This window comes from Dermacentor variabilis, chromosome 9 (assembly GCF_050947875.1).
Source record: "Dermacentor variabilis isolate Ectoservices chromosome 9, ASM5094787v1, whole genome shotgun sequence".
Classification (NCBI taxonomy): domain Eukaryota; kingdom Metazoa; phylum Arthropoda; class Arachnida; order Ixodida; family Ixodidae; genus Dermacentor; species Dermacentor variabilis.
The window spans coordinates 76,977,453-77,003,814 of NC_134576.1; the positions used below are offsets into that span (position 1 = coordinate 76,977,453).

At 47.3% G+C, this 26,362-nt stretch overlaps 1 protein-coding gene across 1 annotated transcript in view; it reads right to left on the minus strand.

Annotated features, from left to right (window-relative positions):
- The window catches only part of LOC142557005 (voltage-dependent calcium channel subunit alpha-2/delta-3-like), a 210,538-nt gene that overhangs the window by 25,396 nt on the left and 158,780 nt on the right, over window positions 1-26,362 (minus strand). Inside the window, exons 18-28 of the mRNA XM_075668523.1 lie at window positions 25,429-25,503; window positions 23,850-23,930; window positions 21,935-21,958; window positions 20,864-20,938; window positions 19,737-19,798; window positions 18,018-18,097; window positions 10,256-10,301; window positions 9,996-10,147; window positions 8,298-8,403; window positions 1,387-1,500; window positions 95-207 (exon numbers count right to left, since the gene is read on the minus strand). Of these exons, the coding sequence (XP_075524638.1) occupies window positions 95-207; window positions 1,387-1,500; window positions 8,298-8,403; window positions 9,996-10,147; window positions 10,256-10,301; window positions 18,018-18,097; window positions 19,737-19,798; window positions 20,864-20,938; window positions 21,935-21,958; window positions 23,850-23,930; window positions 25,429-25,503 (928 nt within the window). The remainder of the gene's footprint in view (window positions 1-94; window positions 208-1,386; window positions 1,501-8,297; window positions 8,404-9,995; window positions 10,148-10,255; window positions 10,302-18,017; window positions 18,098-19,736; window positions 19,799-20,863; window positions 20,939-21,934; window positions 21,959-23,849; window positions 23,931-25,428; window positions 25,504-26,362) is intronic.

Sequence of the window (26,362 nt, forward strand, 5' to 3'; positions counted from 1 at the left end):
AATTAATGCACACGTCACGACATGTGCCCGACTTGTGCGCGCATGACACTATACAAAGAGCAACCGAACAGATCGAGGAGCAGTTCGTACTCACCGGCGTCGAACGGAACTGAGTATATGAAGGAGGTGTTGCTGATCTGGTGAAAGTCGACGGCGCGTCGATAGAACAGCTCGTCGATAGCACGAGTGTGAAGCTCGTAGAATGGTCTAGAAAGGGAAACAGCCAAGGTACTCCAGTCACTTTTCATTGACTTGCCGCACAGGCTTTTTGTTTCACGGCATTACGTGGGCCTAAGGAGCGAGATGGGCGGGAGGGGGGGAGGGGGGCTATGAGGGCGTGTATGCCATGCAGTTAGTGTGATTGAGTTACAACGTATACAAATGCAGAAGTACCCGTTATATTTTTTCTACTAAGCCCCTGATGTTACACGACCTGCCCAACTGCACCCTTTTTCCTAATCACAATTACAATATCCGCTGTACCTGAACAGTCTGGACGATAGACCATTTACAGAAGCGAAGGTCTTGGGAGCCTGGCCTCACAGTTCATCAGCCCGAAAAGGCACTCGAGCGCTTCTTCGGTACCTGAAGCCAACGGACTTGAGCGCCCGACCCGACTGTAGACATGCCGCACCTAGCTTAGTGCATGTGAAAATTCGATATAGACTCATGTTTTCTCTCTCTCTCTCTCTCGCCTATTCCCCTCCCAACAAGTAGAGTAGCACACTGGACTAAGTCTAGTTACCCTCCATGCCTTTCTTTTCTCTCTTCTCTCTCTCTCTCCGGCTTTTTTGCATCAACACCGCTATATTTCTGCCTCTTAATTTAACACCTAGCATTTTCGTTCTGTCGCTTCCTCCCCCCCTCCCCCCCCCGTTTCGCAGTCCTTAAAAAGCTAGTTCTCAAGTTTCATCGTCAACCTCAATCATCCACTATCTCGCCTACACCGACATTTACGATTCCGCTAACCAAGTTTCCTAATCGTACACCCACGCTCGTCCACCCATTCATCCACTCGCATGCCCGCACCTTTACGCGACCATCCCTCTCACTCGCCTACATTTACCTGTCCACCTACACGCCTACCCACAAATATACCTATATACTCACTGACTTGCCTGTCTATACGCTTACCAATCTACATATACTCCCCTCTTTACAAACGAACTCTGTCCGTTGATTTGCCCAACAGCTGGCTCACCTCCATCTTTGACATCCACTCTCTCATTCGCCTACGCCTGCCCATCCACTCACTCAGTCAATCACTGGTACACTTACACGCAAATCCACTCACTCACTAGCCCATTCACTCACTCGCTAACTCGGAGTTACCTGGTCCCTCACACTCGACCGGACGCTTACCCGCCCACTCACGCGTCGACGCACCTTTCGGAGTTGCTGTTCTTCTCCTCTTCGCTACGGTGGTCCGTGAACCGCAGCAAACCGCTCCTCGTTGCAACAAAAGTCATCACGATGCCGTTGCTCTTGAAAGTCGTGTCTCTGCGAGTGGTCGCGCGACCCGCAAGGCAGCATGCTTTCACACAAGCCTCTCGAGTGCGTTTTCAATGTTACGCGCCATTCGGCAAACCTACACCTTGTTATTACGACATTGCATGCGCTGCTTAGCCAAGTATCCTACTACCCAGACTCCCTTAGATGGTAGTTGGATCATCACACATTAAGTCGGGAGCTGATTGCATCGCATTTAAGGAATGCGATTAAGAAAAAAAAAAGAAAAAATAGAATTTTATTTCTTTCTTCCAGATTTTCTCCCTATACATTTCCTTTCATTTCTTAGAAGGGGACCGCAACCGACATGCTTGATTTTACATGCAATAATTACGTTTTGCTACATTTACGACAAGTTAATCACTAAGTACGTACCTGCTTTCCAATATGCATAACGAAGAAGAGGCACTGGAATACTGGCCTGTCAGATAGTTAACTAGTCTTGATAGTTAACTGTCCGCAAATTGCTTCGTTAGTCGGAATTTCCACACATGTCTTTCAATTAAAGGCGATAACTTAGCGTAAATGCCGTAATACTTGCAGTTCAGAGCAACATTAGCTGTCAAGCAACAGGTGAAGCTATTTCTCTCTCGCATTTGAATGCTATCACAAAATTCAGAAACAAAGCGCACCCTGAAGAAAGAACGTTAAACTTCGCTTGGTTCACAGGAATTCCAACTCTAGGAATAAGAGCGGCGTGCAGACTACATTCTCGACTCTCTGGGACATGCGTTAGACACTGGAAAACGCGGTAGAAAGGGTCACGTTACCTGGGCAATAAGGCCAGTAGCCTATGAAGTGGGCTAATGCACACACACCAAACACATAAGGAGAGGTTAGAAACATCAGGGTTCAGCATGAAAGTGGGTTTTGCCTTGGACATTGCGATTGCGCGAGGACGGAGGTTTCCTTCTCTGCGGTGGTTGATTTCAGGGTTGTGCGAAGGCTCGACAGCCTCGAGTAACGAATTATCAGAACTGAATCATTTCACGCAGTCATCGTAATGACTGTACCAATTTTGAGCGCTTACGTAGCAGTAAGCGAAGAGTAGCACCAGAAAAGCCGCCGTAAGGAGGTTACCTTCGTGCGTAGATGGCACGGGTATCGTAAATATCCGGTGACAGATACGCTGCGAGAATATTTGGAAGGTATATTCCGTTAAGGCTAGTTCATAGATTTATTTTGCACGCTTCCATCACGTGACCACGAATGTACGCAATAAAAATGACCAGGTGGCTCACGTTAATGCTTATTCATTGCCGTTTGTTAAGCGAAAAACAATTGGCAGATGCCGGCATCCTCAAGTTCCGGCCTCGTACTGGTTTGATTAGGATTGTGCTCGCTTTTTTTCTTTCTCGACTTCGTAATTCGACCTGCATTTTCATTAACACGGCACTTGCATTCTGCGAGACGGCAGACGTATTGAATTTTCATCAAGTGGAATCGATACTTCACGCTCTATTTCTGCTTCAGCAGCATGCGGTGGCTATTTAATGATCAATGACTTCGCATTCAATTTGCGTTCAACTGAGCTTTCCACCTTTACACAAGCTGTTATGTTCAATTCATCGGCCGGGCGCAAACAGCAATGACTGCGAGCACTTTCAAGTGCCCGATACGCTAGCATGCCAGCGCGTATTGATCAGAAGTGTTCGAACGAGGAAGGCCAATGGTGCCATTGTTGTAGGGAAGTGACCTTGCGGAAACGCTGACTCCGGCGACTTTACTTCTTGGACTACTGTTGTTCACTTCAAGCCTCCACGTTACTCTGAAGTTATGCCTCGTTTAGAACACATCTAGTGTATTTGGCCAGTATATACGCCTCAGAGATGCGCACCTAACCGTTTCCTGCCCTGCGCCACAGGGCGGAGACGATCGCACGGCACCGCTCTCGGTCCATGGCCCGATTTTTCAACTGGAAGGCGAACGATAGCGGTCTTATTGCATCTTCTACTTTGTCGAAGCGAACGGAGAATGACAGGGCCACAGAAAAGCGCATTAGGCAAATTCACAGCGCTGTGTATTTGCCTAGTGTGCCTTTAATTCCCAGTTCTTGACGTTCTGGCTGCGCTGCAAGAAAGTACAAGATGCCATACTAACAAGCCCATGCAGCTACCGTCATACGCCTTACTGTGATTCATACATGCGTGCCACGGGACTGGACGAATATGGTTTTAGTAGAGTCGTTGCGGTAATGTACGCATAGACGCTTCCACTCCTTTTTTTTCCCTTCTCCTCTTCACTCTTCATCTCCGTAATTTTTGCTCCGCTTTCCCTTTCCCGAGTGGGCTACGAAAGGCCTATTCAGACCGTCCTCTCTGACTTTCCCGTAAATAGGGTCTACCTTGCTGGTCTATCGAATTCGCTTTGTAATATTCGATTCGCATTCGGTTCGGTGCTCGTCACTACGCAGCTGCGTTCGAACGGTCCTTCGTACAACCCGTATCAACACCATTTAGTATCTCTCCTTTTTTTTCTTACTTTAAAAAAAATATTCAGGAGAGTTTACTCCAGCTCAAGTTCTAAAAAAAACTGAGACACGACCCAGAGATCTAAGAAGAAGGTATAACGCACAGGAGGGAAAGAAAGATTATGGTCAGTGGAGTAAGGAAGTTTTCTTACCTGGCACTCCTGCAAGCATTTCATACTTACCGACCGGCAGCTTATGAGTTTGGTAAAAATTGGAGGGGGAGGGGGGTGGAAGCAGAGCAAAACAAAAACAAACGCCAGTGCACACAGGCACAGAAGCCAGCGGCCTTTGAGAGAGTGCGGCACAAAAGCACCGACTGCCCTTGGGCACGTACGTTTGTCTTAACATCGATAGCATCGCCCCCATGCGGTCGGCGAATCGACTCATTCGCAGCAGCAACGTATTCGAAATTACGATATGATCTCTTGACTTAACTGAAAAACAAAATACGACCTAATTTATTTGATGTAAGTGAAAAAATATTAATAATAATAAACTGCTGCCAGTGGCGCCTGGATCGAATATGCAATTTTCGGTTATGAACAAGAAGGAACACTTGCGCTAGATGGCTGCATCGTTCTCAAGAGCCCGATTCGACGCGCAAAGCGACAAGAGAATATCCCGTACAAGATAACCTTCCCCCTTGTCTGACTGCGTAAGAGATTCCAATTGCTAGCGCCTTCGTAAGAGCGGCGATTGAATTCACACGGGCAGCCCGGGTGAGACAAGTACACACCGCGATGAATTCTCCAGGGAATATTTCCGCGTACAGGGCAAAATGGAATACGATACGGTAGGAAGCACACGTCGGTGCTTCTGTGTCGCACTCGCGCAAGTGCCGGCTCAACTCCCAGAATTCAAACTCCACGTCCGAAACTCAACCAAGTGAGCAGCGAGCCTGTTGGCTTATAGATTTTACAACTAGTTACGTGCAAAGAGAAACGTTAAGATGTTTACGTGTCTTTGACATTCGTACACGACAAATGCGCAGTCCACTGGCTCTGTACATGATTGAGCCAGTGGTATGCAACAATGATTTTTAAAAATTTAATAGTGCGATTGTAAGAACGTTTGGGCAGTGTTAGTCAAAATCTCTGACATCACGGGTAAATAATATAGAAATGTCAATGTTTCCCTAGTGATAGGGAATATGAATATTGGATATCGTGGCTCGTGCACGTTTCGTCTGAAACGTATACAGCTAGCAAAAGACGGCACACATGAGAGCAACATGCCCACTGGAAAGGACACCGCTAACGACAACGTACATGAACTGGGCGGGAAATTCCGGAGCAAGCTGTCGAAGTCAGTACGGTTCTCGACTAAATGAACATGCTATAGCTACTTTTTTCTGACCGTTTCCCTTTTGTAAGCCTTTTGCCTTACGATATGAAGTATATCAAACTATTTAACCATAAAATAAAATCATGCTTGTTATCTTGCTTGTATTATGACCATATTATCACACTATAATTATGATTATGATATTCTTTGTCAATGCATGTAAAACTATGAGGCAGGTGTTTTGCACTGCCATGTGCTAAGTTGTGCTGTTTATTCGGACCATACAAGAACGACTCAGGCGCCCGGGGCAGCGACAGGCAAAGCTGTGTCGCGTTGCTCCCGGCGCGTCTGCACATTTTTGTAAGGGTCGGATTTAATTAGTATTCTATGCTATTCAAACATGGCTGCTATCAATGTTGTCTTCTTTCTCTGTCAAGTGCACGCACGTACGCTTTCAAACAAATCAATATTGCTGTTATTATAAAGTTTCAATGCTACTTTTCACAATAAAAGGTCTAACATATTCGTTTTAGGAGGCAGTCTTGGAAGCCCCCCCCCCCTTTTCATCAGGCAACTCCCCCCTCCCCCCCCCCCCCCAAAAAAAAAACAAGAAGAGAGAAAATGTAGACATTGGTTATGAAATCTACTTTGCACTGTCATATAAGCTTTATTAGCCTAAACCAACGTAACATCGTGATTGCTGAAGAATGAGCGCCATTGAAGAAAAATGCTTCACTCCGAATTATACATGGGCTGAGGCGCCGGAGCAATCCGCTCATTCGTTGAAAAGAAACCGGCAATACGCGGAGTTAGTGAAACAAAACTACAGTGAAAGAACAAATCTATAACGGTCAATGGTGCTCATTTTCGGACCGAAATTTAAAGTTGACCAATTCTCTAAGGTAAGAGCGAAAAACATGCCTGCCGAAAATTTCCAGAATACCATAACTTACATTTCGAGCGAACCTGAGGCACTGACATCATCGCGGTTCGCCGAGGGAAACCAAATAGTGACAAGCGGTGAGAAAAAAAAAATAAACATGGCCGCCAGAATGAGCCGTTACCTCCATTTCGGTGCATGGGTTTCGGGGGGCAGAATTAACTTTTTTATGAAAAAAATTAAGGGAAACGAAGTTATTTGAAGTTTTTTCAGACTAGAAGCCAACCAACGGGCACAAGCACACGAAGCATTCAACAAAGAGACATTATTACGGCCGCTCGATGAACACACACTGTTTTGGTCGAGCGACCGTCACAGAACGCTGTATTATGGTCAACACTGCCGAATATGCACTGGTATCAAAGTGGCATGCAAAACACATACCAAACAAGCTAAGTGCAAAAAAAACAGCGCTCACACACAATGATGCCAAAACAGTGTCTGTTGTCAAATCCTCTTTTTAGGCATATAATCTTTCAGTCTTTCTTTTTTTCTTTTCCTCTAAAAGTGCTTTTCAATACTGTCAAATATTCTCAAGGAAAGGTTTGGCACCACTCTTGCTTTATTAGTGACAATAACACGCCGCGGGTGGGCGTGGTTATATACGTTTAAATGGCTATTACTAATAGGACCACAACGCACATAAACATTTGTATACCACACTCCGCACGCTATAGGCAACGTCGTGTTGCAGCTGTCTTACTCTTGTTATAACACACACGAAAACGACAGATCATTGCTTGGCAACGCCAAATCATGCAAGACAATACGCCAGAAAACACTATTGGGTCGCGTCTCAGTTCGTCCAAGGCAACTCCCTGACTTTACATAAAAAAAGAAAACACTGCTTTACTCATCTTTGTTATCTATATTCCTGAAAACTGATCTGTATCAAGTGCTCACAGCAACATTCCTGCAACAAGTGCAGTTGATACAGAAATGTTTTCCATCAACGTTGCACCTTTAAAGGTACTTTTTGTTTTTTTACAGAGAACTGCATATATAGTAATGGCGGCAAAATGTATTTCGCAGTAAATTTCAAAGAGCAGGAACATACGTGCCCACAAAACTTTAGATTTTATCTGGAGAGTACGCCTCTTTTTAAAACGAATTTTCGTTCATTATTCACATTTCAGACTGACGCGCCGAACTGCGCTCTCCGTAGAACGTAATAACGAACTTTTCAAAATTTTGCCGCCATTTAGTTTAGAGCGATAGGCAGATAACTTGAAGGCGCGCTTTCTTTTTTTTGGGGGGGGGGGGAAACGTCGGTGCCACAAAGGTGCTTCGAATGCTCCGGTCAGTGCGACAATAGCGAGCACTGCGCTCAATTAAGGTGACACTGCTAAATTAGTGCTTAGTATGGCCTTGAACAAGATTTCACTCGTAGAAAGGGAGTTTCGTAACCGTCGCTGAATTACCAGCCGCCTTCAAGTTCTCTGTTGCCAAGCTTGCTTAAGGGAGCTAGGCCTCAAGGTGGCTTTTTAGAAAATGACGCAGGAAAATAGGGTCACCACAGTGCCAGCAATTGTGGCCGTTAATAATGCAAACAAAGCTGTAATACGAACAAAAACGACTTTAAAATTTAGCTTTATTTTTCTGAACGCGGTGTTAATGTTAGTAAGTTAATGTGACGTCTACTACTTGGTTAGCATTCAAATCAAGCCGCGCACGAACTTTATTAAATAACGCGCGATACTATGCTACTGCTTGTTCCCATTTTTGTAATTATCTTATTTATGTAATCACCCGAGGTCCACCCGTTAGCTTTCGCTAAACTCTGGCATTTCCTGCTGGAATATGTTTCAACTTTGTGTTGATAACGCCCCACCAAACCTTTTGAGGTAAACCTGACTCGGCCAAGTGCGGCCGCCCAAGCTCAGGGTTCGATCCGTCCACCCAGTGCTGCAACGGCAGTCTCATATCTGCTAAGTCACATCGACCCCCCCCCCCCTCCCTCATAAATCGAGGTCTGTTGAATGCGTTCATCAGTACGTCACAGTAAGACGAATGAAGTAACCTTGAGGAGTAGTCCCTGAAGCCAGCTCAGACGCGGCCGCGTAACGACAGGCCGAACGAAGCGGCAGCGCTTACTTTGAAACATGGGAGTAGAGCTGCTTGGAAGGTTGGCGGGCCATGATCTTCTCCGGACTGGTCACCTTGGCATCGAACACCAGGCTCTGGACAAGGTCCTTGTCACCTGCGCAGCACAGAGGCGCGCCGAATGACGATCGCTGGCGCAACGCCGTTGCTAGGGGATACCGCCGTGTTTAGAGAATCACGACGTGTAAAGGTGAGCCTAAGGGTAAACTAAAAGAGGATAAGCAATAAGCGTTAGTTTGACGCTTTACTCGCAATAATTTGGCGGGGAAAATGTCGATCGTAACTGGAGAGCATGAAGTCTTTTTTTGCCTTCTTTTTTTGTCAAGTCGCGGTGACACCTAAGCGCTAGTTTCGCCATCGTAATGTCACGGACTTCTAGTTGTCGTCTAGTATTAGGGCTCTTCGTGCCGACACGAGGAAAAGTTCTGGAATCATTTTAGATTGAGCCTTCAGATCCTTTAAAATGCGAGGTAGCCTTTTGGTGAAAGAACGATTAACTATATCCGAGGCGATTTAGTTAATTCGTGAGGTCACAGAGCTGATGCGAGAACGCCGAGGTGGCACTGCCAGCAGTCTTTTGTTTTCTGTCTTTTGTCGTCTTTTTCTATTTTCTTCTTGGTGGGGGAGGGGGCGTGGGGGGGGGGGGGGGGAGTGACAAGTTGCATCACGTGGTAAGCGTGACTGTTTTGCCGTTGCAGGAGTTTAGTTATACAACTCCGAATTCAGCTGTAGTGCCCCTCTAAATTAACTTGTGGTGTTTAAGGTACCAAATTGCGCAGTTAGAAGGAATGTCATAGTGGGAGATAAGGATTAATCTTTTGGCCACTTGTGTGCGTGTGTGTTTGTGTGTTTCGTTTTGTTAACGTGCACACAATGCCGGGCACACGAGCGCTTTCGAAATCCACACCGATTTCCCTTCCAAGGGTAACCAAAGAGAAATGTGAAGCTCGGCTAAATTAGTTCATACCCACCATGGTTGCTTAGTGGCTATGATGTTGGGCTGCTATGAACGACGCCGTGGAATTGAATCCCGGCCACGACGGCCGCTTGTTGATGGGGGCGAAATGCGAATAGACCCACGTACTTAAATTTAGGAGCACGTTAAATAACCCCAGGCGGCCCTAATTTCAGGGGACTTCCACTACGCGGCGCGCCTCACAATCAGATCATGCTTTTAGCACGTAAAACCCCATAATTTATTATTTTAAAGATTAGTTCATTGCACTCCTCCAACTGCGAATGATTCACTGCTTTCGCCGACTTTCGCCGACTCCACTAGATGAATGACACCTCGCCTGCTCACTGCTAAAGAAGGTCTACGCTATACGCTCGAAAAATGAGCAGAACCGCAACGTTGGGAAGTTCTGCGGGAGGTCGTGCACATGAAATACGCCCAAATATGCCGGAAAGCCGTGAAACACGAGAGAACACCTTGAAAGAGATCACGTTAGATTGATTTGTCGGCGCTGCGTTTAACGCGAGAAATGTAAGAGTTACATTTAAAGTTAATTTTGTCAGAAAGTTGAAGCCTCGTTTTTTTTTCCAAAATAATTTAGAACGCCGTCTTGAAAACCATACTGCCCTAGTCTGAACTTATTAGTGATCTTCTTTAGCGTCCATTTGAGTTCGGAATATACAGTCATTGGCGCAAGCTTTTGGTGGTGTTGTTTCTTGAGCCGGCCTACTTACAGACCATGGTGTTGTAGAACTGCCTCTTAGAGTCCGGCTTCCACTTGTAGCGCTCCGCTGTTTCGGAGGGTTCTTTCATGACGCGTTCGAGGAAATCTTTGATTATCGTTTCGGGCGTGTCGTACGTGCTGTGGATGTCCACGCAGTATTCCCTGAAACGCAAGACAATTGCTTAAGGACAGCGGTCAGACGAGGCCTTGCGTCGAGCCTTTCGAATTGTACGTTTGAATTTCGCGCAAGAGTCAAAACAACAAAAATACCAATCGGGATGAACCCTCCAGTTTTCTCCTTCGAAGTACTTCCTCCCTGGAAAGAACCGAAAGTGAAAGCTCAACGTTATACTCATATCAACGGTAAATACCATAATCACGTGACAAATAAAAAAATACACCTCTCGTAGTACTAGTAGTAGTAGTAGTAGTGCATAGTGAAAGAGCGCTGGCGCCCCACTGCGGTGCTGCCAACTCCTTGCATCATAAACAGCACATACTGTGCATTTGTACTACTATACACCTATTCACATGATTTGTGTATAAAAACGCGTTCGTTGCACTTAATGCACACACAATGACATTGGGACTTAATTGTCAAAGCTACACAAGAGCATTACGCTAGAGCTCTCAAACGAACAATACTATTCATATATTGTGCACCGACAATACTACATGAAAACAAAGTACAAATAAAGAACGCTTCATTACGCACAAGTTTGCTTAACAGGATCGTACGGTGCAGGCGCAGTTTCTAATGACGTCTGGCATTGTAAAACGAGCTGCACCGAGATCTTAACGCGATTCACCGGTAGAGAGTGCGCAGCATGCAAGTTACCACACGGACATTCTCAGCGGTCGTTTAGTGGTGTCACCGCTGAACAATATGAAACGCCGTCTGTTGTAATCTTATGGTGCAGCTAGTGGTCAATGTTTGAGAAGGTGGCTTGCAGGGCAAATACCGGACGTCCTGAGCAACTGGTTTCCTCATCGGGCCAACGTGGCTTCTATAGGGCTACAATCTTGTTTACACACTGAAGTCGATCGCTACTATTACCATCGGCCGTATCGAACCCAGCATAGGCAGCGGGCCAGAAAAGAGAAGGGAACCGAGGGGCTCCATTCAGAAACTGCCTCCCGTATTCAAACAGTGCTCGATTCGAATCTGTTCCTCCACTCTGCCGAGTTGATTACAACGCCGGCTCTCGACCCATTAAAACGCTGCTCGTCTTAATAATTGCCATGAACGATACTGAAGCGCTGTCACCGCTTCTATTGAGGGGCAGCACTGTCATTTAATGTCTTGAGTCGAGGTAGGCTGTTCAGCGTAAGAACGGTCCAGAATACGGGGGTACGTTAGGCCAAGAGATAATGCCAAGGAAAGCACAGGAAAACTGAAATGTCGTTTTTAGCGGTAATGCCGAAATAATTTAAGGAAGCGGATGAATTTGTGATAATGCTGTTATACCTAATTAATAGAAATGCATGTTGAAGAAAAGTCAACTTGCCCATGGTGATAGTCGTGACATTACGACTTAGCCTGCACAGAGTTCGTCGAAAAGCTAAAGACTACTTTTGAAGGGTCGAAACGACAAGCGACTTTGCATGCGACCACGCAGTATGTTGGATTTAGGACCACCGGAGTACACTGGAGACGTTGGATTTCCAGAAGAAAGATGCCTTGGTTCCTACTGAAGTTCCTTAAGTCAATGCAATATGTACCGCATGCGGTGACGTTTAGCAGTGCTTGCTACATCACCAATCACATTTAGCTTAGAGAGGCTGAACTTGGATGAGTGTGTGAAGTAACGCGGCGCAAGTGGTGGGTAGTGGCAAAAGAAGAACGTTTATTCCTCAGTGTCAGTGGCTCATATAGTGGGCCGAAACGGTCACATGACTAGCTACACTAGGCCACAATGCGGTACGTAGTACTGCGCGCCATGCATCAGTGCGTGTGCTCCATGACAGTGTAGTGTAGATGATTTCCTCTTGAGAGGGTTAGTAATAGATGACAAGCTCGCTTGCGCCACAAGCAACTCTGCGGCATGTTTCGTCCACGTAACTCTGCAGCTATGTCCCCGTATGCCTGTTCCTCCCTGTCTCCGTGTTATACAATTTTCTTCTGCTACAATCCTCGAAGAATGTTTGCCCCCTCACAAGCTAAAATGAGACGCTCGGGCGGAGCAGTTATCGGCGTGCCTTGGCACGAGTAGTGCAGTACTCTAGCAGCTGAGTTTGGATAACGGACCTCCCTCTGCCCCTTTCGGCATTTAGATACAGTCGAATGTCTCTACAACGCAACTAACTGAATAACGAATGATTCAGTATGCCCTTGCGGAATTCCCGAATTTGCCTTGTATTGTAAACATTTTTACAGCGAAGGTCACAAGAACGAATTTGACTTCTGTAACAAGCATGTGACGGTCACATGACTAGCTACATGACTAGCGGCTGTAGATGTAGCGGGCCAACGGAGATTATGCCCCCTAGGGCATAATCTCCGTTGGCCCGCCAGGCTGGGTGGTCTGTCAGGCTCAGTAGGCAACATTGGTCAAAGCACCAATAAACACAGTCGAGCACAGCTGCTCGGCGGTCAGTCATCGTTCATCAATCACCACCGCGCTGCGGAGCGTCTGTCCGACGGAGGGTGCCTCGAGGCAGAAGAATATTGTAGCAGAAGAATATCGTAGAACACGGACACAGGGAGGAACAGACATATGTGGACTTAGCTGCAGTGGTACGTGGACGAAACATGCCGCAGAGTTACTTGAGGCGCAAACAGCAAACAGCAGCAGCAGCCTGGTTCAAGCCCAGGTACAACATAAGCCCGCGTTCAGGGTAGCCACCCCAAGGGTACCCAACGGGGGCGTGCGGCAACAGGCTCGAGTTCTTCCGCCGCCAGGCTCCACACCGTGGCCGAGGATCCGCTCATTTTCGACATGTGGCACACAGGCTTCGTTCCGTCGTATGTGCCCCCGTACATGCTGACCGTCGAAGTATGCGGGCACCGCATTTCCATGGAGCTGGACACAGGAGCCAGCGCGTCGGTCATGGCCGAGAAACTGTTCAAGCGTACCTTCCCCGGCGTGTCCGTCGAGGCTTCGGGCGTGATGCTGCGCAGCTACTCCGGACAGCTCTCCCAACTCCAGGGTCAGGCCTAGGTAAGCGTTCGCTTTGGCGACAGGTTGGCAACCCTTCCCCTTTACTTAAACAAGGGGTCATCGCCGACGCTGCTGGGCCGAAACTGAATTCATGCACTGGGCGTTCGTCTGCCAGAGTACCAGGAAGCCAGCCTGCATGCGGTGAAAGACGTCCCCGGGCCTCCTGATCAAGTTCAAGTCCCTGTTCCAGCCACGGGTGGGTACATTCGCAGGCACGACGGCTGGCATTTATGTACCTGAGGGAGTCCGGCCACGTTTTTTCAAGCCTCGCCCACTGCCGTTCACCCTGAAGGACTGGGTCACCCAGGAGCTGCAACGGTTACAGCGAGAGGGCATCCTGGTGCCCGAAAAGACGTCTGAATGGGCCGCGCTCATCGTACCAGTGCTCAAGTGAGACGGCAGTGTCAGGATCTGTGGGGATTTCAAGGTTACCATCAAGCCCGTCGCTACCGTAGAGAAGTACCCGCTGCCCCGGATAAAAGATCCCTGGTCAGCGTTGTTCGGTGGACAGAAGTTTATTAAGCTCGACCTCAGAGATGCTTACCAGCAGCTGGTGCTCCAGGATGCCTCCCGGAAGTATGCCACAATATCGACAACATTGGGACTCTTCCGGTACACGCTCTTACCATTTGGCGTGGCCTCAACCCCAGCCATATTTCATAGGGAGATGGTAAACCTTTTCAGGGGCATGAGGCACGTGCCAATGTACTTGGATGACACCCTGGTTACTGGCAGCGACGACGCGGACCACCTGCAGAATCTGCACAACGTCCTGGCATGGCTGCAGGACGCCGGTCTCAAGCTCAAGCTGGAAAAGTGGTTTTTCCTGGCCCCCAGTGTAGACTACTTGGGACATGTCATTTCCCAGACTGGCCTAGCTCCGGCTCCCCGCAAAGTTGATGCTGTGCTCAAGGCGCCTAAGCCCAAGAGCAAGAAGGAGCCTCAGAGCTACGTCGGCCTCATCAACTTCTACACGAGTTTCCTGCCGAACCTGTCAGAGCATCTACAGCCGCTCCATCTTCTGCTTCGAGATGGTCCGCAATGGGTCTGGAAGGAGCAGGACCGGGCCTTCCAGCGCAGCAAGGCGCTAATCCCCAAGGCTCCAGTGCTGGTACAATTCGATCCTGCCAAGCCTGTCGTCCTGATCGTAGATGCGTCGTAGTACGGCGTGGAAGCCGTCCTGGCGCACCGGGACAAGGATGGCCAGGAACGCCCTGTGTCGTTTGCTTCTCGTCGGCTTCATGCTGCACAGCAATGCTACAGCTAGGTGGGCAATGAAGGCCTGACCCTCATGTTCGGTGTCGAACGCTTCCACCAGTATCTGTGGGGCCGGAAGTTCGAGGCGGTTGCGGACCACAGGCCGCTGTTAGGGCTGCTGAGGCCTGACAAGGCAGTTCCCATGCAGGCTGTTCTTCAAGTGGTACGCTGGGCCTTGAGGCTGGCAGCTTACAGTTACCAGTTGGTTTACTGTCCGGGAAAAGACTTGGGCTCTGCTGATGCCCTGAGCCGCCCGCCCCTGCTAGGGGTGCCTGGTGCTGTTCCAGAACCTGCTGAAGTGTTCATGCTGGAGCACGCGTACCCGGAGGTGCTCACCAGATCTGCGGTATCGCAAGCGACCAGCCGGGACCCAGCCCTGTCTCAGGTGGTCAAGGTGGTGTCCCGTTAGGAGGAATTGGTTCAGCACGCCTATAGCAACAAGGCCGCCGAACTGAGCTTGCAGGAAGGCTGCCTACTGTGGAGTTCCAGGGTGGTGATCCCACAAAGCCTCCGGTCCAGGGTCCTAAAGTCGCTGCACGCGGGTCATTCTGGCGTGGAAAAGACCAACATGGTGGCGCGGTCCCATGTTTGGTGGCCTGGCCTGGACCAGGGCATCTTTCACGTGGTGCAGAGCTGCCAAATCTGCCAGGAGCATAAGCGGGCATCACGTCATGTGGAAATCACCTCCTGGCCGTTACCACAGAGACCCTGGTCTCGCCTGCATGTGAATTTTGGGGGGCCCTTCAAGGGACATTACTTCCTGGCGGTGGTGGACGCCTTTTCGAAGTGGGTGGAGGTTCTACCTGTCATCACTCCATCAGCAGGCACGACCATTGCAGCACTACGACAGGTCGACGCCGCCGAGGGGCTGCCGGACGTTATCGTGTCCGACAATAGTCCTGCTTTCGCCAGCGCAGAGTACCTGGCCTGGCTGACGAAGAACGGAATCCACCGGATGATGGTTCCGCCGTGCCACCCTGCTTCAAATGGTGCAGCCCCGCGGGTGGTGCAAACCATAAAGGACAAGCTCAAGAAGAGCCGGACGGGATTTCCTGACGCAGATTGCTCGGATATTGTTCCAGTACCGAACCACGCTCCACGATGTCCCTGACCGTGCCCCCTGTGAGCTCCTGCAGGGTCGGATTGTCAAGACAACCTTGGACGTCTTGCATCCGGACCTCCGATCCACAGTGATCCTGAAGCAGCTGAAGCAGAAGCTGGCTGCTGACAGAGGGTTCCGTCGTGGGCCTTTGCCGGAGTCGGGAGCTCCAGTTCTCGCCAGGAACTTCCGTCCTGACCCACCCTGGTCCGTCAGAAAGGTGGTGTTTCTTGCCAGCGCCTCATCGCTGCTCGTCCACATGCCAGTGGCACAGACACGCCGACCATATTAGGCCTCGGCTCATGACCCGGCCAGCACCCTCGACTGCCACTTCAATGTTCCAGCCCGCAGAAGGACTAGCGGCAACATCAGTCGTTTCCAGCGGAGCACCACCCATCTCGGAGACGGCAAGCGTTGCCAATGGTGCGGCGCCAGTTGGGCCGGTGTCAAGTCCGGCACCACTCACAAGGCCAAACACTGCGGACCCTGAGGACGGAGCGAGGCTGGCTCAGGAAGCAGCCGGCATTGTCACACCCCACCCGTCAACACCGGTGCCCAGGCGGAGTACTCGACCGCGCAGTCCTCCGGACCGTTACTCGCCTTGATAGCAGGCACCATCGACTTATCTGGGACGGAGGCAAAGCCTTATGCTCTGAGCTTGGACGTTTGTTTCCTTGAGTTAACAAACTGGGGGTAAGGGGGTGTAACAAGCATGTGACACGCCCTCGGGCATAATCTCCATTGGCCCGCCAGGCTCGGCGGCCTGCCAGGCACGGTAGGCAACAGTGGTCAGGCACCAATAGACACCGATGAGCCCAGCTGCTCGGCGGTCAGCCATCGTTCATCACCACCACGCTGCGGAGCGTCTGTTCAACGGAGGGTGCCTCGAGCCCTCCCTCGTTCACGAATCCGGGCGGATCGTGACACCTTCACAGCGAATGAACTTAAGAGTTCCCGAAGACTGGTTCGTGGCTTTACAGCGAACTCACGTGTATAGCGCCGCTCCCGTTGCCTTCCGCAGTCGCTGAGATACGGTTCGGATATGAAGGCGCCGTTCGACACCATAGCAAAGACTACGCGAGGAAGGACTGGATTTCGCAGAAGCTACGGCAGCCCCTAAACCCTTCCTATAGACACACCAGGAATTTTGCCGGCAAGGCGGGCAATGGCTGCATTCGACGCTCCGCAGCTGTATCTTGCGTCACACCGGGGTTTCATCGCGGAGGATGCCGTCAACCTTGCTGGCGTAAGGTCAACCAAAAGTTGCACAATACATAGGATGCAGGGCGAAGAAGAAAATCGGCGACTTCTTTCTCTAAGTGACCCTTGAATTCATGGTAAATAAAGGTTTTCTCTCGCTGAGTGCACTTAGCCCACTCTATTGCCCGCTCTTACAAAGAAGCATATTGGAGGTCTGGAGGCTTGTCCAGAAGGCTACTAACAAGACACAGCACGTTTCATCTGTAGACAGACGGCCCAGAAGGCAAGCTCAGTTGGCATAGCCATTGCACAGCACGGGGTCCGGCTCTCACCAAACTGCAAGTTGCTTTTCTTTTTCTTGAACTTTCAGTTTCCTCTATTAAAGACACGATTAGCGCATATAAACATTTCTCTGTAACTACTTCGGCCGTACAATAAGAAAAAATGGCGAACCGCACGCATATGTTGGAATCGGTTATAAGCGAAGCTTTGTTTGACGTCTGCTACAAAGTCCTTACTTCTCCTTCCTCACTTCTATATGTGTAACTCAACGCTTCTCGCTAAATGCACGCTCCGGTCCCGTTTTGTTTGTTTCCCTCCAAGAGCCGCTCGTACCAACTTTCTTCGCCTAATGTCTTCCTCCCCATTCGGCGGCGGCTCCTGTTGCCAACTTGTTCACTTACGCGTAGCTTACTTCTGAAGTCATCTGCTATCGACTTCTTCCCTTTTGCGTCTTGTTCTGCTAGGGTATCAATCGGGCCCAGTGCGCACATACTCATTCGGGGGCACTGACCAAGAAATCATATATATATATATATATATAGCACTATAGCACTTAGCATATATAGCACTATATATAGCACTATAGCATTTTAGCACTATATATATATAGTGCTAAAATGCCCAGTAGCGCGTACCCGCGAACCCAAACTGTCTATTCCGGCGCATATCCAGCGGCGTATACTTAAGGGCCAACTAGTTGTATAATCGGCCAGACAGCACTAGCCAGTACCCGCTAAGTGAAGCGAACAGGCAAAAAAAGTTTCGCTATAGAAAAAAAAAGAGACCTAACACTTTTGTTTTTTCCTATACTTTCCTCGGATTTCATGTTCGTTCGCTTCATGCGGTAGATATATCAGGCCGCGCACTATGGATCACGCCGCCATAACCGTTTCCAGCGGTCGGCACTCGCCCTGTGACGCCCGCGTTTCGTTATCAGCCCGCGTCTAATGTTGCGCTGTTCCAGTGAAACGACCGCGGAGAGAATGCCCGCGTGGTGTCGGTATCGCGTACGCTCACAACGCAGGGAACTTACAGTCCTCTTCCCTTGATTGAACCTGCACCTCGCCCAGGATTTCGGTGGAGCCGTAGGGCTGCGGCACTGCTATGCCGAACCTGAAACGAAAGAAGAAGCAATAAATAAATAATAAATAAATCCCATGCCGGCAAACTTTTAGCGTTGCCATTCGTAATAGTTTTCTTGCAAACCAATTGACGGTTTTAAAGAAAATATGCTCCCTGGACTCTATAGATTTATATGTATTCTTCTTTCAAATGCAGCGAACCCATACCTCCTAAAATGGATACCCTCGAAATTTGAGAGAATCGTAAATCGGGAGGGGGGGGGGCACAAAAGAAAGAAAGAAGTGCAACTTCTTTTTGTGGGGGGGGGGGGGCGCTGAGCTACGTCTGCAACAGATCTGAATGGCTGTCAATGCAGATGATATACATCTGGGTGCCCGTGCTGTGACTGGAGACACCGCGTGCGCCCTAGATTAATTAAGAAACGCGTGCTATGCCCCATGACAGCTACACCTTTACAACCTAAATATACGTCAGCCAAAACTACCACTGTGTAACCGCAAAGCTAACTCAAGATAACCGCCTGTTATAAAACACATATTAGACATTTGCCTCACGCGCACTTCTCAACGAAATAGGCCTCGATATGAAGCGAACTGAGTTACGCATAACCTACCTACACCAAATGGATTTAAATTTGACTTCGGCTAACTGCCTAGCGCATAATGACAATTACGGTGCGGCTATGCTTCACGACGCGGTTTCTTCTTTTTTTTCCGGTGAGTTGAAACAATTTTTCGGACAATTTATGGCCCTGTCCGTATAATCGCGAGAATTGGTCGCAACGCAGGTACCGCTTGTCCAAAGCCGAATAGTTGGCAGGTATGAAAACCTAATAAAATTGGGAGCAGTGGTTGCCCAACGAAACGGTTTCTCCGTCCCTATGAATTTGGATAGGAGATCCTGAGGGAACAAATCCTGTTACGCCGCCGCTTTTTCTCGCAGGTCCGGCTACCAAGTGGCTATCTACGCGCTTGTTACCCAGGAGCTGGTTTAGGCTTGTTTTCCATTGTAAAAACTCGCACAATTATACAGCCACCAGTAGTTGTTTGTTCTACTTCATACTAGTTCCTATTTTTTTGCTTTCCTCGATGTAAGATTATATATATATATATATATATATATATATATATATGTAGCAGTTTCGTGCACATTTCCTTGTTCGTTAGTGTAGCGGTTCACATTTTCACGCCACAAAAAGGGCAAACAAACAGCTGTAGACAGTTCTAGCTAGCATTAAATTATCGACGCACTGATTCAGTATACTAGTATACAGACTGGCCACTTAAATGTTCTTTTTTGCTCTTTCTTACAATTTTGGGACAGCCGAACCTTCAGTGGTCAAGCTTGTCCCACTGGGACGTTATAACATGCGAGAATGACTACGACAAAACAAAGAGCTATTCTTATTCCGTTTTAAATGTAACCAACAAAAAGAACTTCCAATATCTCTAAGGATATTTTAGGCACTGAAATTTATACGGATAAGGTAGCACCCTTCAATGAAGTGCCTGAGGCAAAAGGTTCCCACTCATTTCGACTAGGATGGCTTCGAAGCGGCTATCGGAATATTCGCTCACATTTCTTTGGTGACAACGACGATGTATGCAATGCCATTGATGAAATCGAGAGGACGCTAGCGTCCTTCCAGTGTGTATATCGGTATACTCACGAGAACGAGCTGTTCGGCACGGCGCCGTACTGGTAGTTGTGGCGTCTGGTCACAACCCGTTTCTAGAAAGAACAGGAGAAAGTATCATCATCATCATCATCATTATCATCGGCTGGGGCCTTTGTTTATGTCCACTGCCAGGACGAAGGCCTCTGCCATGCGATCTCAAATAAACCCCTATACAAGAACATGTAAGAGTGGAAAAAAGCTCGAAAAGTACCGGCGGCAGCACCAGTAATACCTGGTGCCCGCGGGTGCCGGACCCACAAATTCCGAATAATGCCTGCACTGTTCTACCAACTGGACTATACCGGGGCGGTTGCCTATATACCACTTCCTACAGTATTTCTGCTTGCGCACGAGACATACCTTTTGGAAGTGTTAGGGAACTCCTCTCACGGCCACCATGGAAGAACGTTGAACATAATTTGAACCGCAGGTGAGGTTGTTCGCGTGTATCCGTGCCAGGAAGTGGCACTGGATGACACTGCCTCAAGTAGACTAAGCAAACACACGCGAATACGCAAGCGAGGTGACGGCCGTTGGGGGCCCGGCTCCCGTCGGCGCCAAGTTGTCTCCTCCTTTCATTTAACTCTTCGTTATTGCTGTTTACACTTTTATGAGAAAAAAAAAGAATTTTCCTTACTTTTATAAATCACTGTAGTCAACGTCTGCCGTATTACGGTGAGTTACGTGTTATTTCACTTGCCTTTTTTTCCTGGGTTGGGGCATTATTACTTCCTATCTTTTTGGCTTCTGAGTGTCCATACAGGTCAGGTCTGAATCAAACTTCAGCTGTGGGACATCGCTCTTGTATTGCACTCGTTTCTTTGTCATTCGCCTCTGCACTGAGTTTTGTTTGTTTCCGAAAATTTCAACTGCAGGCAAGGCTTTCTACGCTTTCCTTGCTTTTACTGTTCGTTTGCTACTACTACTACTACTACTACTACTACTACTACTACTACTACTACTACTACTAATAATAATAATAATAATAATAACAATAATAATAAGCGACATCAAATCTCCTCGGGTTGCCATAATTACTGTTTCTTTTTATTTTTATAGCAAGGACATAGATTGCCTATTTTTTTTTTTTGACGCAATTACCGTACGTGCCGCCTTACCATGTCGTCGAGGTGCACTCGCATGGGCAAAAACTCCATCCACCCTCTTCTGCCGTCGATCATGTTTTTACGAATCTGCAAAGCGAAAGAGTTATTCACCGTCCACGCGCACAGACAGCAAAGCACCGAAACACCAGTGTTTCTGCGCATCCTTCTTTTTTTTTTCAATTTTTACAATTTACCCTAAAGGCTCTTTTTGGGGCTTTATTCCTAGGGCGAATACAAAAATTCTAATAAATGGTTTAGCCACAATGTAATATGGCATATCGCACGCTACATAATACATAAACGTAATAAACTACATAATACAAACAATATAAAAAAACACATATACCATAAACTGAAACGGCAACTTTCTCAACAGACGATAGCTGACATAGCTATAGTATACGTAATGACACGGCATGCACACATAGCCATTATAAATATTGACACGTGTACTTATCTTTATCGGGCGACCACGCTTCGCCGCCTAACAAATGTTATCGCACAGCGCGGGACGCGCCTGCATGTATCCGAAGTTTCTGGAAAGTTATCGATGCTTCTATCTGCTGTCTGCTGTCGCCGAACCTTGTGTTATCTGATTTCATCGCTTGACGCGAATAGTGTAGAACTTTGTGGAAGACACGTGGGTCCCAGTAATTACTCTGGAACATTTGCCAACTGATGTATAAAAGTCGACGCGCTTGACCCGCTGATGAGATTTTGACGATCGCCGACTGTGTTCGCCGTTGTCGCCGTTCTTTAAGTGTAGCCCGTTTTTGTGGGCACAGGTTCGCCCAATAAAAGTTAGTTTCGTCTCCCACAGTATTGCCACTGTGTTCTTCCCACGTATCTCCAGGTGACAATATATGCACGAAGAGGGAAGCTCCTTCAGAGACAGCGAGATTTAAAGTAGTAGCTGGAAAAGCCGTGTATTGTGCGAGTATAAAATGTTTCCGAAATAAGTACGTTTGAAATGTCCGCTCAGTGCATAAGCATATAAAATACAGCGTAGGTGTGTTCCTATAAAAGAAAAACTTTGCAAGTTCACGAGTTCGTTCCGGAGCTCCAACAAAACGAAAGGCTTACCTCAGCAAATACGTGGTTGAAGAGCTGGAGAGAGAGAGAGAGAAAGAAAGAAAAGGAGGAATAAGGCAGGTGTTATTTGCTGAGTTTATTGCGCAAAGTGTAAGGGCGCATTTCCACCTGCAACTGAAGGAGGTCGCGTGATACGAGACAAAAAGCAGCAACAAAAAGGAACGGTTCCAGACCGACAAGCAGCTTCGTCCGCCAGTCGGCAGCCCAATCTATCTCGAGATTGCTGCCTTTCGCGGCTGCTTTCGCAGCCAGCGAGTTCGACTATACAGACGTCTCTGCTTGCCTCTTATTTGCATCAAACCTGACTGTGGCGAAAGCGGGTACAGCGACCCACGCTCGACAACGAAAACACGCAAAATTTGCTACTGCGGCAAGCTCAATCTCGTCAGACGAACTCGAATTTGCATGTTTTTGAACTGCGAACGCCTGTAACCTGCGTATCAAAAACCAGCCGCAGTGACTTTTCAACTTTGTTTCTTTTTATTTTTTGTCGTATGCTTTTCGGACACCGTTACGTAACAGTCAGTCAGGGCGCGATACAACGCATAACCCGACAGATCGCATCCGGTGTGACAGGTTGCATGTGCGGCTGCGACAATAGGGTCACCATGGGGCGCTTAATTAGATATGCCCCGTCGCACGCAACTCTGTTCTAGCGTGCATAACGAACTCACAATAAGTGTTCGTAAACGATCGTTATACCCAGGTTCGGAAACACTCAATTGCATCATAGACGAAACTATGTCTAGCGCACGAACCATCTCTTTATAACAGAGTTTGACTGTGCGGGACCTCCCGCAGAAGGCAATTATGGGAATTAACAAGCAAATATGATTTGGCGTAATAAACTAAAGCATAGATATGGAAAAAGGAGAAGAAGAATCACATTCGGAATTGATTTCAAGTAATAACAGGGGGAGCGCCACTGGCTAACAATTCAAGGGCTAATCCTGCGTACAAATACAAAAATACCCAAGAAACGGCGGGAATGCGTCCGCCGCGCTATAGCGTACATATAACTGGTTAACCACTAAACGCACAATGCGTATCACGTGGGTTCGCCTCCCGGCTTCAGCGAGTTGTCTTTCCGTCCAGTTTCATTTCCCTTTAGCATTTTATTTCCACATTTTGATGAAACACGTAACAATTCATTTCAATTTGTTCTCTAGCTTCATTGTCTGTTTTTTTTTTTCGAATGGTTCTGACTAATAAAAAGTCCGGCCTCTCCTACCTCCTCATTATCCTCGCTTAAGGGTTTAAACTGCGGGTAGCACGAAACATAAATACCACATCATTGAAAAAAAGAAGAAAAGACTAATACGGATGCAAAAAATGTTTTCCGGGGATTCTCAATATACTTGGACGATTGTCGTCCTGTTTACAAGAGGCAATGCACTATTTCACTTACATTCGTCCGTGCATCGTTACGACAAAGTAAAATAGTAGTTGGGAATTCAGCATAATTTCAAAATTTCATTTTTTTAAATACGGTTATTTAAATACACGGGCCAGTTTGGCTATGGTTAACGAAGTGTACTGCATTCTTTCATACTTTCGACCTCCTCCTGGTCTATTATTGTAACGTCTGCACATTGTTTGTCATCTACTTCCAATAAAAAGGCGAAATGTTGCTATTGACACTTCTGGTAATTATGCAACAGGATTTTTCTTTTGTGTGTGTGTCACTTGAAATTATCGCGTATAACAGAACTTAGTGCTGTATTTTTTAGGTCCTTCGGAACACGCGGCTAACCTCGAAAGTGAATACTGCTGGTTTTGCTTGCACCACGAGCAGGACTCCTACAGAAAGGACAGCACCTCCTTTTCTACTGACACGCGGAAAATGCCAAGGAATAACCAAAAAAATAAGTAAAACAAAAGCAAGCACAAGTAGTTCTATACTCACGCGGTCGGCGGTTTCGTTGTCAAGTAGCTCCACCTCGAGGAGATCCACATTACTGTAGTAAGGCTTGAGCATGTCTTTGTACTGCAGGGAACGAGAAAGATGAAAAAAAAAATTATCCAGGTATCACAGGCTGCGGGGATTCAGCGTAACGGGAACCGCTTTGCGGCTGTCTAGCGAGGGAGACCAGATTGGGGCTACTTGGCCGGACATGAATAAATCAGCAGCGCCAAAGCCGGACATGCCTAAACGAAAGGAGGGAAATGTTTCACCCCTTGCTCATACAGGGAAGCTGTTATCCTTTAGTTGGTCGGATATTTTTCGGTCTGTGCTCATCCAAAAAAACATTACCGCCATCACGCCACTCGGGAAATTGCTTCGTGTTTGAGTTTCCGCCTAACAGAACTACGTTTTCCTCGTACATTCGAAAATCCGATGCTATTATATCTGCAGGTTGCGTGTAAGTCGTACTTTACGAATTTTAGGACGTATTTTACTTTGAGAAACTCAATTAGGTCAGTAACTTCATTGCGCTATACACGGAGGGTCTGTGTGCTTGGAGTTGCACAGTTCGGAAAGATTTTTTGCCCAAACGACGGCGATCGCTGCACGCCGAATTTTCAGCGACATGGGGTCCTCAACGCTATCGCGTTAAAATTCACCGACGATTACGACACTCCCTAACAGGAAATCTGAGCGCAGCTGTATAAACGTCGTCAATTCGTGATATATTGCTTGACGCGGAAAACGTACATTGCAAATGTGTTTAGAAAAAAGTTTATTTCGACAAGAGACGGCATGAACACTGAGTCACAATCACGGCACAGTTCCACCAGGACGAAAACATGTACAAAAATAAAAACGAAGCGTTGTACACCCGGCACGTTTTCAAAGTAGTCTCCGAGTCCTGACTCACTAGCATATAACCACACAAACCCACGGAAAGGCACAGTTACACATAAACTAATTGTCACGTGTATAAAATGATGTTCAACACATACAGTGTACACAGAGTTTACTTTTTTTTATGCTTACGCTACTGTTCATTCTACTGATATGGAAGCAACTGTTGAAATGCTGCTGTATTGGTATTGGCTCTCTTAGTGGTTCACAAATATAACCACACTTATTTTCGCATAAAAAGATTTCATCGGGCGTAAACAACTATGCATGTCTATATAACTTGCACACACCAAACGCTTTAGGCATCATGCCAAACTCTCGAATAAAAACAAAACAATAGAAAAACAAGAAAATGTTCGCGTTTGTTTTCTTTTCGAGCAGCTCCCTTTCATTCAATGCCGCAGTTGGGGGCTCTCAACAGCGATATAAATGATGACGCTGCATTGCCCAAACTGCCAAAGAGTCTTTGAGCAGACGCCGCAGAGACTCGAGCTTCGCCCTCGGCATTGCTGATGAAGAACCGATGAAAGCAGGACAACGTGCGAGTAATGCTCAATAAAACGCGACAGGACTTAGCTCACGCTGCCGGCGTTCTTTTTTTTTCAGGCGCGGCGCAATAAGCTGAGCAAGCACGATTGCACATAAACCCCGAACGACCAGTAAATTGCAAACCACTCACCATGGGGCGATGGTCCGGATGGAACAGGATGTGGCCGTTCTTGTTGATCATAAACGAGTAGGAGTTGACTCCGAGCTGCGACATAGCGTAGAGAGCAAAAGAATATTTTATATATATATATATATATATATATATATATATATATATATATATATATATATATATATATATATATATATATATATATATATATATATGTAATGTCGTGAGTGAGTGCGCGTCTACATCGATATTTGACGAGGTTTGCCTGGCGACGGGCCTAGCAAGTAACTCCACGTGAATGCGACGATAAACGAAATGATGCACACAGGACGTGCAGCACTTGAGACACACGTAAACATATAGCAATAAAGTATCTCGTCGATAATAGTGTCCCTCAGAAAAGCAACCAATTCAGATCTTACGCGTAACTGCCGAATACCCATAAACAGCTCGGGTGACCATGAGGGGTCAGAATAAATATGGGACCGTTAAACAACGCTATCGAGAGGTTCCATGCACCTCACAGTAGTACATAAAGTGATAACGAACATCAGCAAGTACTTATAATTCGACAGAACCGTCCACGATGCGCAGGCGTTACGGTTCGGCCAAGGCCCCTACATATAGTTGGCTGATGGACATGATTCTACAATAGCTCAATAATACTCAATATAATTCAACAACATATCAGCAGAATTTAGTCAACGACTTTATTGTTGGAAACTGCTCAACAATGGCTCAATAATGCTCAATACTATTCAACAATATATCAACAAAATTCAGTCAACCACTTTTTTGTTGTGAACTACCCAACAACTTTATTGTTGAATTATCGCTCTGTGGTTTCAATAATTATTGATGTATTGTTGAAAGGCTATTGAGTCAACAATTGATCAACAATATGCCAACATTTCAACGGTCCTTTTCATAAGGGGCAAGCGCAAGGCGTACG